Source organism: Doryrhamphus excisus, linkage group LG8, assembly GCF_037039965.1.
Source record: "Doryrhamphus excisus strain RoL-2023G ecotype Guam linkage group LG8, RoL_Dexc_Guam_v1.1, whole genome shotgun sequence".
NCBI classification, from domain to species: domain Eukaryota; kingdom Metazoa; phylum Chordata; class Actinopteri; order Syngnathiformes; family Syngnathidae; genus Doryrhamphus; species Doryrhamphus excisus.
The window spans coordinates 12,775,490-12,787,458 of NC_136364.1; the positions used below are offsets into that span (position 1 = coordinate 12,775,490).

The following is an 11,969-nucleotide window of genomic DNA, read 5'->3' on the forward strand; positions in this document are numbered from 1 at the left end:
GCAATGTGGCGTGTAAATGGGAAGCTCATCCATACTTCTCACATACACACACACACACACTGTTGTCTGTTGTTGGCTGTGACTGGGGGTGCTGTGATGCGAGAGTTGGGCTCTCAGTCAGTGTGGCCAGGAAGAGGCCAGTGTTGCAGGCAGTGTTGCTTCACAGAGACGTGCCCAGCGTGGTTAAACCATGCTCACTAAGTGGGAGAACGCCTCTGCCCAGGAAACAAGATGAAGGTAGAGGAGAGGAAGAGCTCCTCTTCAGGCGACATTCTCTCTGCTGACTTTCCTACGCTCTTCACGCTGGTTGGCCTCCTCCTGCTACTCCTCACAGGTACGTCCTAACTTCTCTTTACCACGCAAAGCACAAATCTTTATTTGATGGCCCCCATTGCAACCTCAAAGGACCCCAGAGGAGGTGATTGGGGGTTTTAATGACCTCCACCAAGTGCAAAAAGGAGATGTTTTGTTTTGCGGGAGGACTTTGAGTAGTAGTGCAGACCTGCCAACATGTAGGGATATGTTGTACTCAGACTGCTTACTCTTGAATATGCTGTAATGCTTTACTGCTCTCCATTTTGTAGCATTTTGTTGGTATCACTTCTTACTTTATCCTGTACAGGACATATACAGAAATAAATATGATGAGTTCCTCATCAGGGGGACCTGAAAATAGTCACTGGGTTTAAGTCAACATGCATCGTCAAATGTGAAGCAGGAAATAGCTGGCAAACGTAACTTGTCGTTTTATTTTAAATATTCTATTCCGCTTGTCCTCACCAGGGGTCGCGGGTATGCTGGAGCTTATTCAAAACAACCAAAATACAGTGGTGTGAAAATGGACCTTAAAAAGTGAGGCCTGCAGTTCTTTGGATGTTGCTGTGGGGTCTTTTGTGACCTCCTGGGTGAGGCGTCGGTGTGCTCTTGGGGTCATTTTCGTTGGCCGGCCACTCCTGGGAAGGTCCGTCACTGTTCCATGTTTTCACCATTTGTGGATAATGGCTCTCACTGTGGTTGGCTGGAGTCCCAAAGCTGTAGAAATGGATTTAGCAGCTTTTAGTTCAATTGATTTCTCATTTGTTAATGAATTTTGCTGGGCGATAATTGTCTATTGCAGATAAACAATATCATAGTCAACATAATTTAGAGATGGGCTGCACGGTAAAGAAAGAGGAGTTATACAAACACACATGCACATGTCATAGTGAGTTTGTCTTCATTTCTTGTGCGGTTACTTGATTTATCGATTTACGTGGCAGGTCCAATGATGCCCCAGGCTTTGATTTTATTTTTTTTTGTCATGAAAGAGGAGGTTTTTTTCTTTTAGGAGTTTAGTTTCTGTTTATGAAGTTCGAGTCACGACAGAATCGCTCCCCCCGACCCAGTTGCTGCTATTTATTATTATCAAATCTGATTCTATTCCAGTAAATGTTGTGGAGGGCCGTTGTAAACTTCCAACAGACCCAGCAAGCGATCCGGTGCCCGTCTCCAACTTCACCACTGACAAAGACTTTCTCTCCGGTTCCCACTCTCTCTCTCTCGCTCTTTTCAAGTTAGCTCCAACAATCCTGCCCTTTGTCTTCTCGCCTTGACAACCCCTGTCAGGCGGCCAAAATGGTTGCCATGGCGAGCAGGCGATGCCCTGCTAACTGCCTGGCTGCAAAGAATTAGTCAACAGTGCACAATCTCTCTCTCTCTCTCTTTGCCTCAAGTCAAGCTTGCTCCATCTGTGATGCATAACAGCGGGATGCTCCAAAGCTGGCCAAGGTTCCACTGTTTGGATATCCATGCGTCCTCGAGGGGAGCAGCAACCTCCCCAGGGAAGATAGGCGCTACGCTGTGTTGGTTACCCAGACAGGGTTCCACTCCAAAGCATAAAATGTGTCTGTCTATCTAATATCTCATGGGAGGGGGGCGGAATTGATGCAGACAAATCAAAATTAGTGTAGTACATGTTGACTATGAGGGGTCGGGGGGGTGGAGGGGGGGCGTCCTGCAGCTTCTGAGAGGCAGATTAGTGATCAAGATGTGAGCAGACAATCATGAGCACAAAGTGGGCACATTTTTGTGGTTTTGTTTGTGTGCAGAGCAAACATTAAGGCACCAATGCAAAGAATTTGGTCTCATTAAGTCGGCATGAAAGGGAAAATTTACCAGAGGGCCAGAGCACATAATGGCCACTCCTGAATGCCTTGCTGTGATGTTGAACTCGGGTCGGACTTTTGGCAAGTTTCAAAGTCCTGTAGTAGTAGTCTGAAGAGATCAAGAACACGGTGCACCTCTGCTTGTATACAAAAATGTGAATATTGTGTAAAAGTTGATTTTCTTAAATTATTGTTATATTCATTCATTTTCTACCGCTTATCCTCACAAGGGTTGTGGTGGGTGCTGGAGCCTATCCCAGCTGTCTTCGGGCAATAGGCGGAGTACACCCTGGACTGGTGGCCTGCCAATCACAGGGCATATATAGACAAACAACCATTCACACTCACATTCATAATGTGGACAATTTGGAGTCGCTAATTAACCTGGCATGTTTTTGGAATGTGGGACAAAACCGGAGTACCCGGAGAAAAACCACGCATGCACGAGGAGAACATGCAAACTCCACACAGAGATGGCCAAGGGTGGAATTGAGCCCGGGTCTCCTAGCTGTGAGGTCTGTGTGCTAACCACTTGATCGCCGTGCAGCCTGTTATATTTATGTATCCTAGATTTACTACATATCAATTGAAATGTTTCAAGCCTTTTATCTCTTAAATCTCAATGTTTATAACATTTAACTCCAGAACCCCAGGGTTCAATTCCACCCTCGGCCATCTCTGTGTGGAGTTTGCATGTTCTCCCTGTGCATGCATGGTTTTCTCCGGGTACTTCGGTTTCCTCCCACATTCCAAAAACATGCTAGGTTAATTGGCGACTCCAAATTGTCCATAGGTATGAACGTGAGTGTGAATGGTTGTTTGTCTATATGTGCCCTGTGATTGGCTGGCCACCAGTCCAGGGTGTACCCCGCCTCTCGCCTGAAGACAGCTGGGATAGGCTCCAGCACCCCCGCAACCCTCGTGAGGAAAAGCGGTAGAAAATGAATGAATGAATGAAAGAACTCCAGAACCAAAAATTAATGTGGCAGAAAAACTATTTAAAAAATGTATTATACACGAGCATTGTGAGGAGTTCAAACAATATTATCAAAAGTTTAAAACCATCACTCCAAAAAATGACAAAAAACAAAAAGGTTATGACCATGGTGGTATAGCCGCTGTCAAAGAGAGCTACCTACCTACCCCCCCCCCACCCCCCCACCTTGCTACCCCACTAAACTCGCTTTGCAGAATACCAACCAACAAAAAATTTCTTTCAAGGCTAATAAAAATGGCTGCAAAAGAAGCAAGTACTGTAAGCTGGCCTCTTCCAGTTTAAAGACAAACATCTTTAATAAGCAGGGACCTGTCATGGTGAAAAATGCACCGCCGCCCCTGCCTAATATTGTAAAGTCAGGCTCGCTGTCACATGATTGTGACCAATAGACGAGGACCCCATATTAACATTGTTAGTGATATTTATTAGTACAATTGTCCTGCGTGTATGGAAGTATTACTTCTATGGCTTTCTTGATGTACACTAATGGTGGACCATTATGTCATTGTGTACTACTATCACTTTATTTGTATTAAGATGAAGCAAAAGAGGCACAAAAATACCCTTTTCTCCTCATTTAAGCTCTCATGCAACTTCTGTCGTTTCTCGTCCTACAGGCGAGGGGTCAGGGGTCAACGTGACCAGCCAAACCCAGGTGGTGAGGGGCGTCGTGGGCAAAGAGGCCCTCCTGTCCGTCAGCTACACCAGCAGCAGCACAGACAAGCCAGTGGTCAAGTGGCAGCTGAAGAGGGACAAAGTCAAACCCGTCACCGTGGTGCAATCCATCGGTACCGACATCATCGGGAACCTTCGGCCGGAGTACCGAAACCGCATCCTGGTATTTGAGAATGGCTCGCTGCTGCTTCACAACCTGCAGCTGTCGGACGAAGGGGCCTACGAAGTGGAGATCTCCATCACGGATGACACCTTCACAGGGGAGCACTACATCGAGCTGACGGTGGATGGTAGGTATGATGAGCTGCTCTCTCTTATTGTTAGATGAATGCGGAAAAACTGTATATTTTACAATATTATCATATAGTCATCGTGAAGAACACTACCAAAACGTTCTCAGTAGAAGCTGCTGTGCTACTGTAAGTGTTGTTAAATGTTCTGAACACAAGGAAGTCACGGCGCATAATGCATGACTGTTTCCTTGTCACATGTCATGTCCATCCATGTGGTGATGCTGTCATCCGCAGTCCCTGTCTCCAAGCCATACATCCAGATGGTGGCGTCGTCTGTCCTCGAGTACAGCGAGCACTTCCACTTGCACTGCTCCCACGACAACGGCACCAAACCCGTGTACTCCTGGCTGAAAGGAGGCAAGGTGCAGACCAACGACTCTCGCCTGCTGCTGTCCCACGACCAAAAGGTGCTGAGCATCACGCGGGTCCTCATGTCGGACGACGACGTCTACGCCTGCACGGTGGAGAACCCCATCAGCAGCATGAGAAGCCCCCCTGTCAGGCTCACGGTCTACAGTAGGTGGCATGTTACCCTCGGCCATCTCTGTGTGGAGTTTGCATGTTCTCCCCGTGCATGCGTGGGTTTTCTCCGGGTACTCCGGTTCCCTCCCACATTCCAAAAACATGCTAGGTTAATTGGCGACTCCAAATTGTCCATAGGTATGAATGTGAGTGTGAATGGTTGTTTGTCTATATATGCCCTGTGATTGGCTGGCGACCGGTCCAGGGTGTACCCCGCCTCTCGCCCAAAGACAGCTGGGATAGGCTCCAGCACCCCCGCGACCCTCGTGAGGAAAAGCGGTAGAGAATGAATGAATAAATAGCAATGTGAAGCGAACCGCACCAAGCGTCGGACCACAAGGCAGCCTTGTTGACAGCAAGTGTAAATCAACCAGTCCGCCAGTAGGGAGCCACAAGTGAGCAGAGGCATTGTAATCTAATGAATGGACTCTTATTTATGAGTAGAGGGGGAAGAAAAAGGTGGTGCCCAAGTGGATTGAACTAATCCGGACTTTTTATTTATTATATTTGCTGCACCACAGCATGTGAAATGAAATGAAAGACATTGTTTGCATGGTTACATACGAGCCTGTTTTATTAATGTCTAAAATAAGAATATTCCGCACAGAGGGGGGAGTTGGGGGTCAGTAATCCAATGTGAGGACAGGCTTTGCCCCCGATGTAGTTATTCTTTGTGGTGGTCCCTATGTACTCTATGCTTCTGGTTTAGGACGGAGCTCGCTGTACATCATCCTGTCCACCGGGGGCATATTCCTCCTCATCACCCTGGTGACCGTGTGTGCCTGTTGGAAGCCTTCCAAGTGAGCGTCCTCCACTCTTTCGTTTTTCCCTTCTTTTCCCTTTTCAGTCTGCCTGTTGTTGCGCGCACACATTTACTGTTGTTGTTTTCGACCCCTCTACACTGCAGAAAGAAGCATAAGCCGGTCCCACAGAGGGCCCCCATTTATATGGGGCAGAGTGAAAACGGCCATGATGGTGAGCAACAGTATTGTCAGGACTGGAGTGTGTGTGGGTGTGTGACACAAGACACGCTGTAATACAGATACTATATCCTCCATTAGTACACAAATACTCAATGACTATTTGCAATGAGTTGCTAAGCCCCCCTGCAAAGTTTTTTTGTTTGATGTTTTTCAACCAACCTTGCTCCAATTTAACACACACATACTTGTCAGTCCCCTAAAGGTGTGTACCAAATTTGTGGCAGTTCAACTAAACACCGTACAGCAGAGTTGTCGAAACGTTTTCTACTCAGGGCCACTTGCCAAACGTGGAAGGATGCCAGGAGCACTGTGATTTTTTTGGAAACATGGATATATAATATTAGTCAATGACAACACAACTGAACACAAATGCAGTTTTCACATGAAACTTTGTATTATTATGGAGAAAAACAATCCTAACCTACATGGAAAAAGTGATTCCCCATAAAAGTAAGCCCGCCTTCGAGAAAAAGAACATCATCCCAACAGTAAAATATGGTGGTGGCGTTGTGGTGGTCTGGGCCTTTTTTTTGCTGTTTTGTTGCCTGGAAAAATAAATGTGATAAATGGAACCACATAAAAACAACTAAAAGCAACTTGTGTTGTGCAGCAGGACAATGATCCAAAACACACCAACAAGTCCTGAAGAAAAACCAAATTAAGACTTTGGAGTGGCCTAGTCCAAGTCCTGACCTGAATCCTATTGAGATGCTGTGGCATGACCTTAGAAGGCTTCATGCTAGAAAGCCTCTGATGCGGCTGAATGACAACAATTCTGCTAAGATGGTTGGGCCAAAATTCGTCCACAGCAATGTAGGAGACTCATTGCAAGTTATCACAAATGCTTGATTGCAGTTGTTGCTGCTACGGGTGGCCCCAATCAGTTACTAGGTTTCGGAGGCAATCACTTATTTTTATTTTATTTGATGACCTGAAATATTTCAGCATGACAATAATACAAAAAATGAGACTAGCCCAAAGCAGCTGTGCATACGGATGTAGATTATCACTAGCTGTGTGTGACTGAGGAGTTAATGAATAATGAAAATTCATCTTGAAATTACAACTTGAAAGTCAACCAGCATCACAGAATGTATCGTGTCTTCAATATTATTTTTTATTAAATTATTGTGACCTATTAAATAAATATTTATTTACATAAGAACACATACATGTTGGTTTGGGATCACGTCTGTTGAATTTTGTTGTTGTTGATGTTGTTGCAGTCGATGTTGTACCAAAACCAAGCACACTCGGTCGAAGGAGCCCCATGCCCCTCTATGTACTCAACGAAGACGTGAGTAAACAATCAATATTCATAATAATTACTCCCCCATAACCATGCCCGCCATCTAAAGTAGCCCACTGTGTCGTTTCAGGAGACTCTGGAGCGTTTGGAAGAAAGTTCTAGCAACGCTTTCAGCCAATCAGAAATCAATATCCCTGCCACCTACGTCCCGGTTCTCCCCCCGCACGCCCACAGAACTGAGCAGCCCATCTGGACCACCCCGCGCAGGTACTCCCGCAGCCCCTCCCCACTGGCGCAGCTCCTCCCACAAGCAGCGTCCCCCGCGGGTCCTCCCTTCACACCCGTCCGCTCGCCGGCCCACTCCCCCTGCTCTTCCCCACGCAGCTTCAGCCCCATAAGAAAGGTCAGGCCCCCCGTCGGGATCCCCAACATCCGCCTGCCCGTGGAGGCCGAGAGTCCCACCCCCAGTGAGAAGTCGCCGGGTCCCCCCCAGCAGTGATGGCATGTTGTTGATCATGTGTGCTGTATGTTTCCAAGGAGGTTGATGCATGCACGGGCACAGGATGCTAAGGTTGCATCATCAAGTCCTCCATGGCCACCAGCAATACTCGTGTAGCCTTCAATGGCATCCTGTAATATAAAGGTCATAGGTTACATGTACGATGCAGAGCTCTTCCTTTTGGATGTATGCTTAATTTCACCGGGAACGTCTGGTAAGTAGTTTAGTTTCCATTTGTTCCATTTGCTCTGTGTCTTTTAAACCGAGAGTGGTCTTATTGTATTACTACAAAATAAAAAAACACCACATTTTATGATTTTTTTTTGCAATAAATGGCTAATAATATATAAACATGAAATTATTTAGTAATACTTTATTGTTTTATTTTTTCATTTTTTTCAATTTTATTTATTTTTTAGGACTGTTATACGTTTTTAGTCCACAAGATGTCACTCACATCCTACTCTTTCACACCTCATTGCCTGCATGAAATCCTAAAGGAGACAAACCATTGCTAACTCCACTTTTCCTTTACACTTCCGTCATATTTATCAGATCATTATTATTGTGATATAATTGCTTTACATTGAAAAAGGGCGATGGGAAAGCAAGCACAATAGAAAATGAACAACATCATATTAGCCCGGGGGAGTTGTCCAACAGCAGGGGTGTCAAACCCATGCACGGAGGGCCAAGACACTACAGGTTTTCTTTCCAGAAGGTCACCAAAGCAGGTGATTTTAATGATCAACACCTGATCCAATTTGAAAGAAGGAGCTCGGCAATTAAATCACCTGCTGGAGAAACTGCTTTGAAAGAAAAGCTGCAGTGCTTCGGCCCTCCATTAACACGTCACATGTCACATGACAGTTTGGATGCTAAAAGTTGAAATGAAATACTTTGGAAGCAACTGGTGGGTTGGATCCAAACGCTTGGCAGGCCATGGTTTGATTATCCCTGTTAGACTATCATATCTAACTGTAGCAAGCTAATACATAAACAACAAAGTCAGACTCAAGCAGAATATTAACACCACAAGACGCTTGCATACTCTCGTAACTAACGAAGTCCACGCAAATCAAGGCCAATTAATGAAATGAGATCACCCAATCAAGCCTGAGAGACTGAGATTGCTGGTTGTGACAAGTTCACCAGTACAATCAATGTTCATTCCAAAATGGTGCAATCATGGAACCTCCAGTCAATCGACTATAAATGGAAACACTAAGGCTCAGCCGAATGTTCCATTGTTTTTTTCCCTATACTACATTTGCTCCTTGTTTGGTCATAGTCACAGCTCAATCTAGTTATGTTTGGTAATGTTTGGAAAGGAAAAAATCATATTATTACAACAAATTACATTTTTTACATTAAAAAACAACAGCAAGAATGGAAATAGTTATTTTGCATTTTTTGAAAAAGGTTCTCCAGCCCAGCCACCATTTGGAGGAAACTCATTCCGGCTGCTCGTATCCGCCATCTTGTTGTTTCAGTCACGACCCAAAAGCTGGTGAGCATAGTTGAGGGTGGGAACATATACTGTAGATCAACCAGAACCAGAAGGCTCTCTCTCACCTTCTCCCCTCGCCCGTTGACCTCACCTAACCCTCAACAAGACCCCAAGACTTGAAAGACCTTGGAGATGCTGAATCTTAACCCAGAAGCTCCACACACCTCTCCTGTAAACGATTAGGCCGAGACGACAACCTAAGGCCTCCAAACTGGAACCCCCAACACCTTCAATTATTTGACGGACAAATCACGCCCAAACACACAAAAACCGGCTTTCATCAGGATGATGAGCCTCCCTCACTCGGATGTCCAGCTGCCCGGGACACCTTTTGTCATTTCAAATGTCATTGATGGCTTTTATCCCAAAATGTATCTCTTTGCATGCTAAAGGTGTGACGATTCCCTTCATCTGGCCTTTTTTTTTCCTGATGAAAACCCGGAAAAACTCGTGAATATGCATCCTGACACGTGCACGAAGACCTGTGGCTTACAGCGATGTCCAACCACATGTATGAAGAGGTGTTTGTGTTTGGGTCGGAAGCTTGAAGTGGAGCATGAATCACTTGGTGTGCTCCACCGGGTTGCACTTGTCATACACGCACGGCTGCTAATCGGACTCTCGGGACCCGGATCACAGCTATGTGTGTGTCTGTGTGTGTGTGGGGGGGGTGAAGGTGTCCATGAGTTGATTAAAGACGCTCTCCATCTCTAATTCATTACCTCCTCCACCTCCTCCTCGTGATGCTGCTGCTGTTGATGATAATGACGGTGACGATGTGGAATCCCCCAGAGAGGGAGGAGGGTGACATTATTGTTGGAAAGTCTGATCTGGTGCTTGTGTAGCGTCAATGGGGCTTAATAATTAGCGACCGGCTGGTGGCAGAACGGTTCGTCTTGTGTCTCAGTGGACAAAAGGACGCGTGAGGCGTTCAGTGACTTGTGCTCACTTGAGGACACAATCTAATGAGATACGATACAGTAACTGTATGCAACAATTATTTATAGTTATCACAAATTAAACTAAAAATAATGATTACAATATTTTAGGGTACATATTAGGAGCTGCTATTTATAAGCAGGCATAGCTGAGGACAGCTGTTTAAGGGCCCGTGTCAATGTGACGGTGGCAGAAGAAGAGAATGGATGACAATAGCATTAGCAGCACGCTAGCTCATCACCACAAACCATCTTCAAGACATCAGCAAAACATTTATACATCATAACCATAACCATATTTCTTAAAAATATGACACAAACTGCTTCTTCCTGAACTTGGTCTTGGTGATATTTTAGTTCTCCGATGTGTCCTGGTGTCCTTCTGAAGATGCTACTCTTCTTCTGGCTCTATACCAACAACTTTTGATTTGATTATTATTTATTATTATGTTATTATTTTTTATTATTTGATATATTGTCTGGGTTTTCTCCATTTTGGCTTCATTGGCCACTCCAAATGTGGGTGGGAATGGTCGTCTGTCCACACGTGCCCTGCCATTGGCTGGCCACCAGTCGTGCTCGAAAGAGGCTCCTCCTCCAAGCAACCACATGACTCCAAGTGACCGTGGCATTGCTGGTCATCAGACCATGTGTTCCCCTTGTGGATCAATTGGATAGAAATTGTTCCTAAAAATAAAAGCCTACTCTGAAATCTCTTCAAGTGCCTTTTGCACGGCCCGACTTATGTGACCAAACCATCTGGTAGACCGACCCGCTCTCAACAAGGAGTGCACGAGTGGGTGATGAGGTGCACACCCACACTGGGTCCAAAATCGGGCCTGGGTGCCATTTGTGGAGCATATTGAAATAAAAATAGGAAAATATTACAATGAGAATTTTCACTAACTGACTATCAAAATATATTGGACTAAATAGTTTATGTATTAGTATCATTTCATGAATTAATTCATAATTTTAATTAATTCTAATTGTACATAATAATAATATTTCAATACAGGCGTGTGAAAGTGTTTGCCTCTTTTCTGATTTCTTATTTTTTGTCACAATGAAATGTTTCAGATCTTCAACCTAATAAAAAACCCCAAAAGTTAAAACATAACTTCACTGAGATTAACTGAGATCAGGTTATAAGGCCATTTCTAAAGCTTTGGGACTTCAGCCAAACACAGTGAGAGCCATTATCCACGAATGGCAAAAACATGGAACGGCGGTGAACCTTCCCTGGAGTGTTCGGCCAACCAAAATTACCCCAAGAGCGCACCAACGAGACTCATCCGAGAGGTCACAAAAGACCCCACAACAACATGCAAAGAACTGCAGGCCTCACTTGCCTTAGTTAAGATCAGACAAAAAACACTGCTTGAGCAAAGAACATTAAAGCTCATCTCAATTTTGCCAGATAACATCTTGATGACCCCCAAGACCTTTGGGAAAGTACTCTGGTCTGACCAGACAAAAGTTGAACCTTTGGGACGGTATCGGGATAAGAACATCATAGCAAGAGTAAAATATGGTGGCGGTAGTGTGATGGTCTGGGGCTGTTTTGCTGCCACTGTGGGTTCTCCAGCAGGATCCAAAACACACCAGCAAGTCCACCTCTGAATGGCTGAAGAAAAACCAAATGATGACTTTGAAGTGGCCTTAATACAAAAATAAGAAATCAGGAGTGGGGGCAAACACTTTAACACTTCCATATTGATTATTTACCTATTTAATATTTGGCCTGTTTTTTCTTCAATGCAGTTTAACAGCATTGCATAACTTCACCTGTATGACTGTTTTTAATGTTGTTCATAAACCATAAGAGGAAGTAAATTAAAGTCGCCCCCCGCATCCCACTTTTCTTGACATTTCAAGATACAAAAGATCAGACCCCCCTGAATGAGGGGGTCCCTATCATAGTCCCCTGCACCATGACTTAGGACACAGTGCTCTGCATGGGTGCCTATTAATTATCTGCAGCACACAGGTATAAATCAGCAGATAATAAAACCAGATCGCACCCCCCCCTTCCCTGTCTGAACGCATGATCACAGGGGGTTGTCTTATTTCTCACCATAGTAACGTCCCCCAGGCAACCGGCTAAGAGAGGTTATATTGAAGGTACGCCGTCACAGCACCTCTCGTCTTCTGCCGTC

The 11,969-nt window shown here is 45.0% G+C and overlaps 1 protein-coding gene across 1 annotated transcript; it reads left to right on the top strand.

Moving 5' to 3' along the window:
* Positions 1-84: 84 nt before the first annotated feature.
* Positions 85-7,732, top strand: hepacama (hepatic and glial cell adhesion molecule a). Its single transcript, XM_058080127.2, has 7 exons — positions 85-334; positions 3,759-4,106; positions 4,344-4,625; positions 5,341-5,431; positions 5,539-5,606; positions 6,841-6,911; positions 6,994-7,732. Exons 1-7 carry the CDS (start codon positions 232-234, stop codon positions 7,360-7,362), a joined length of 1,332 nt encoding a protein of 443 aa, XP_057936110.2. The 5' UTR covers positions 85-231; the 3' UTR covers positions 7,363-7,732.
* Positions 7,733-11,969: the final 4,237 nt, after the last annotated feature.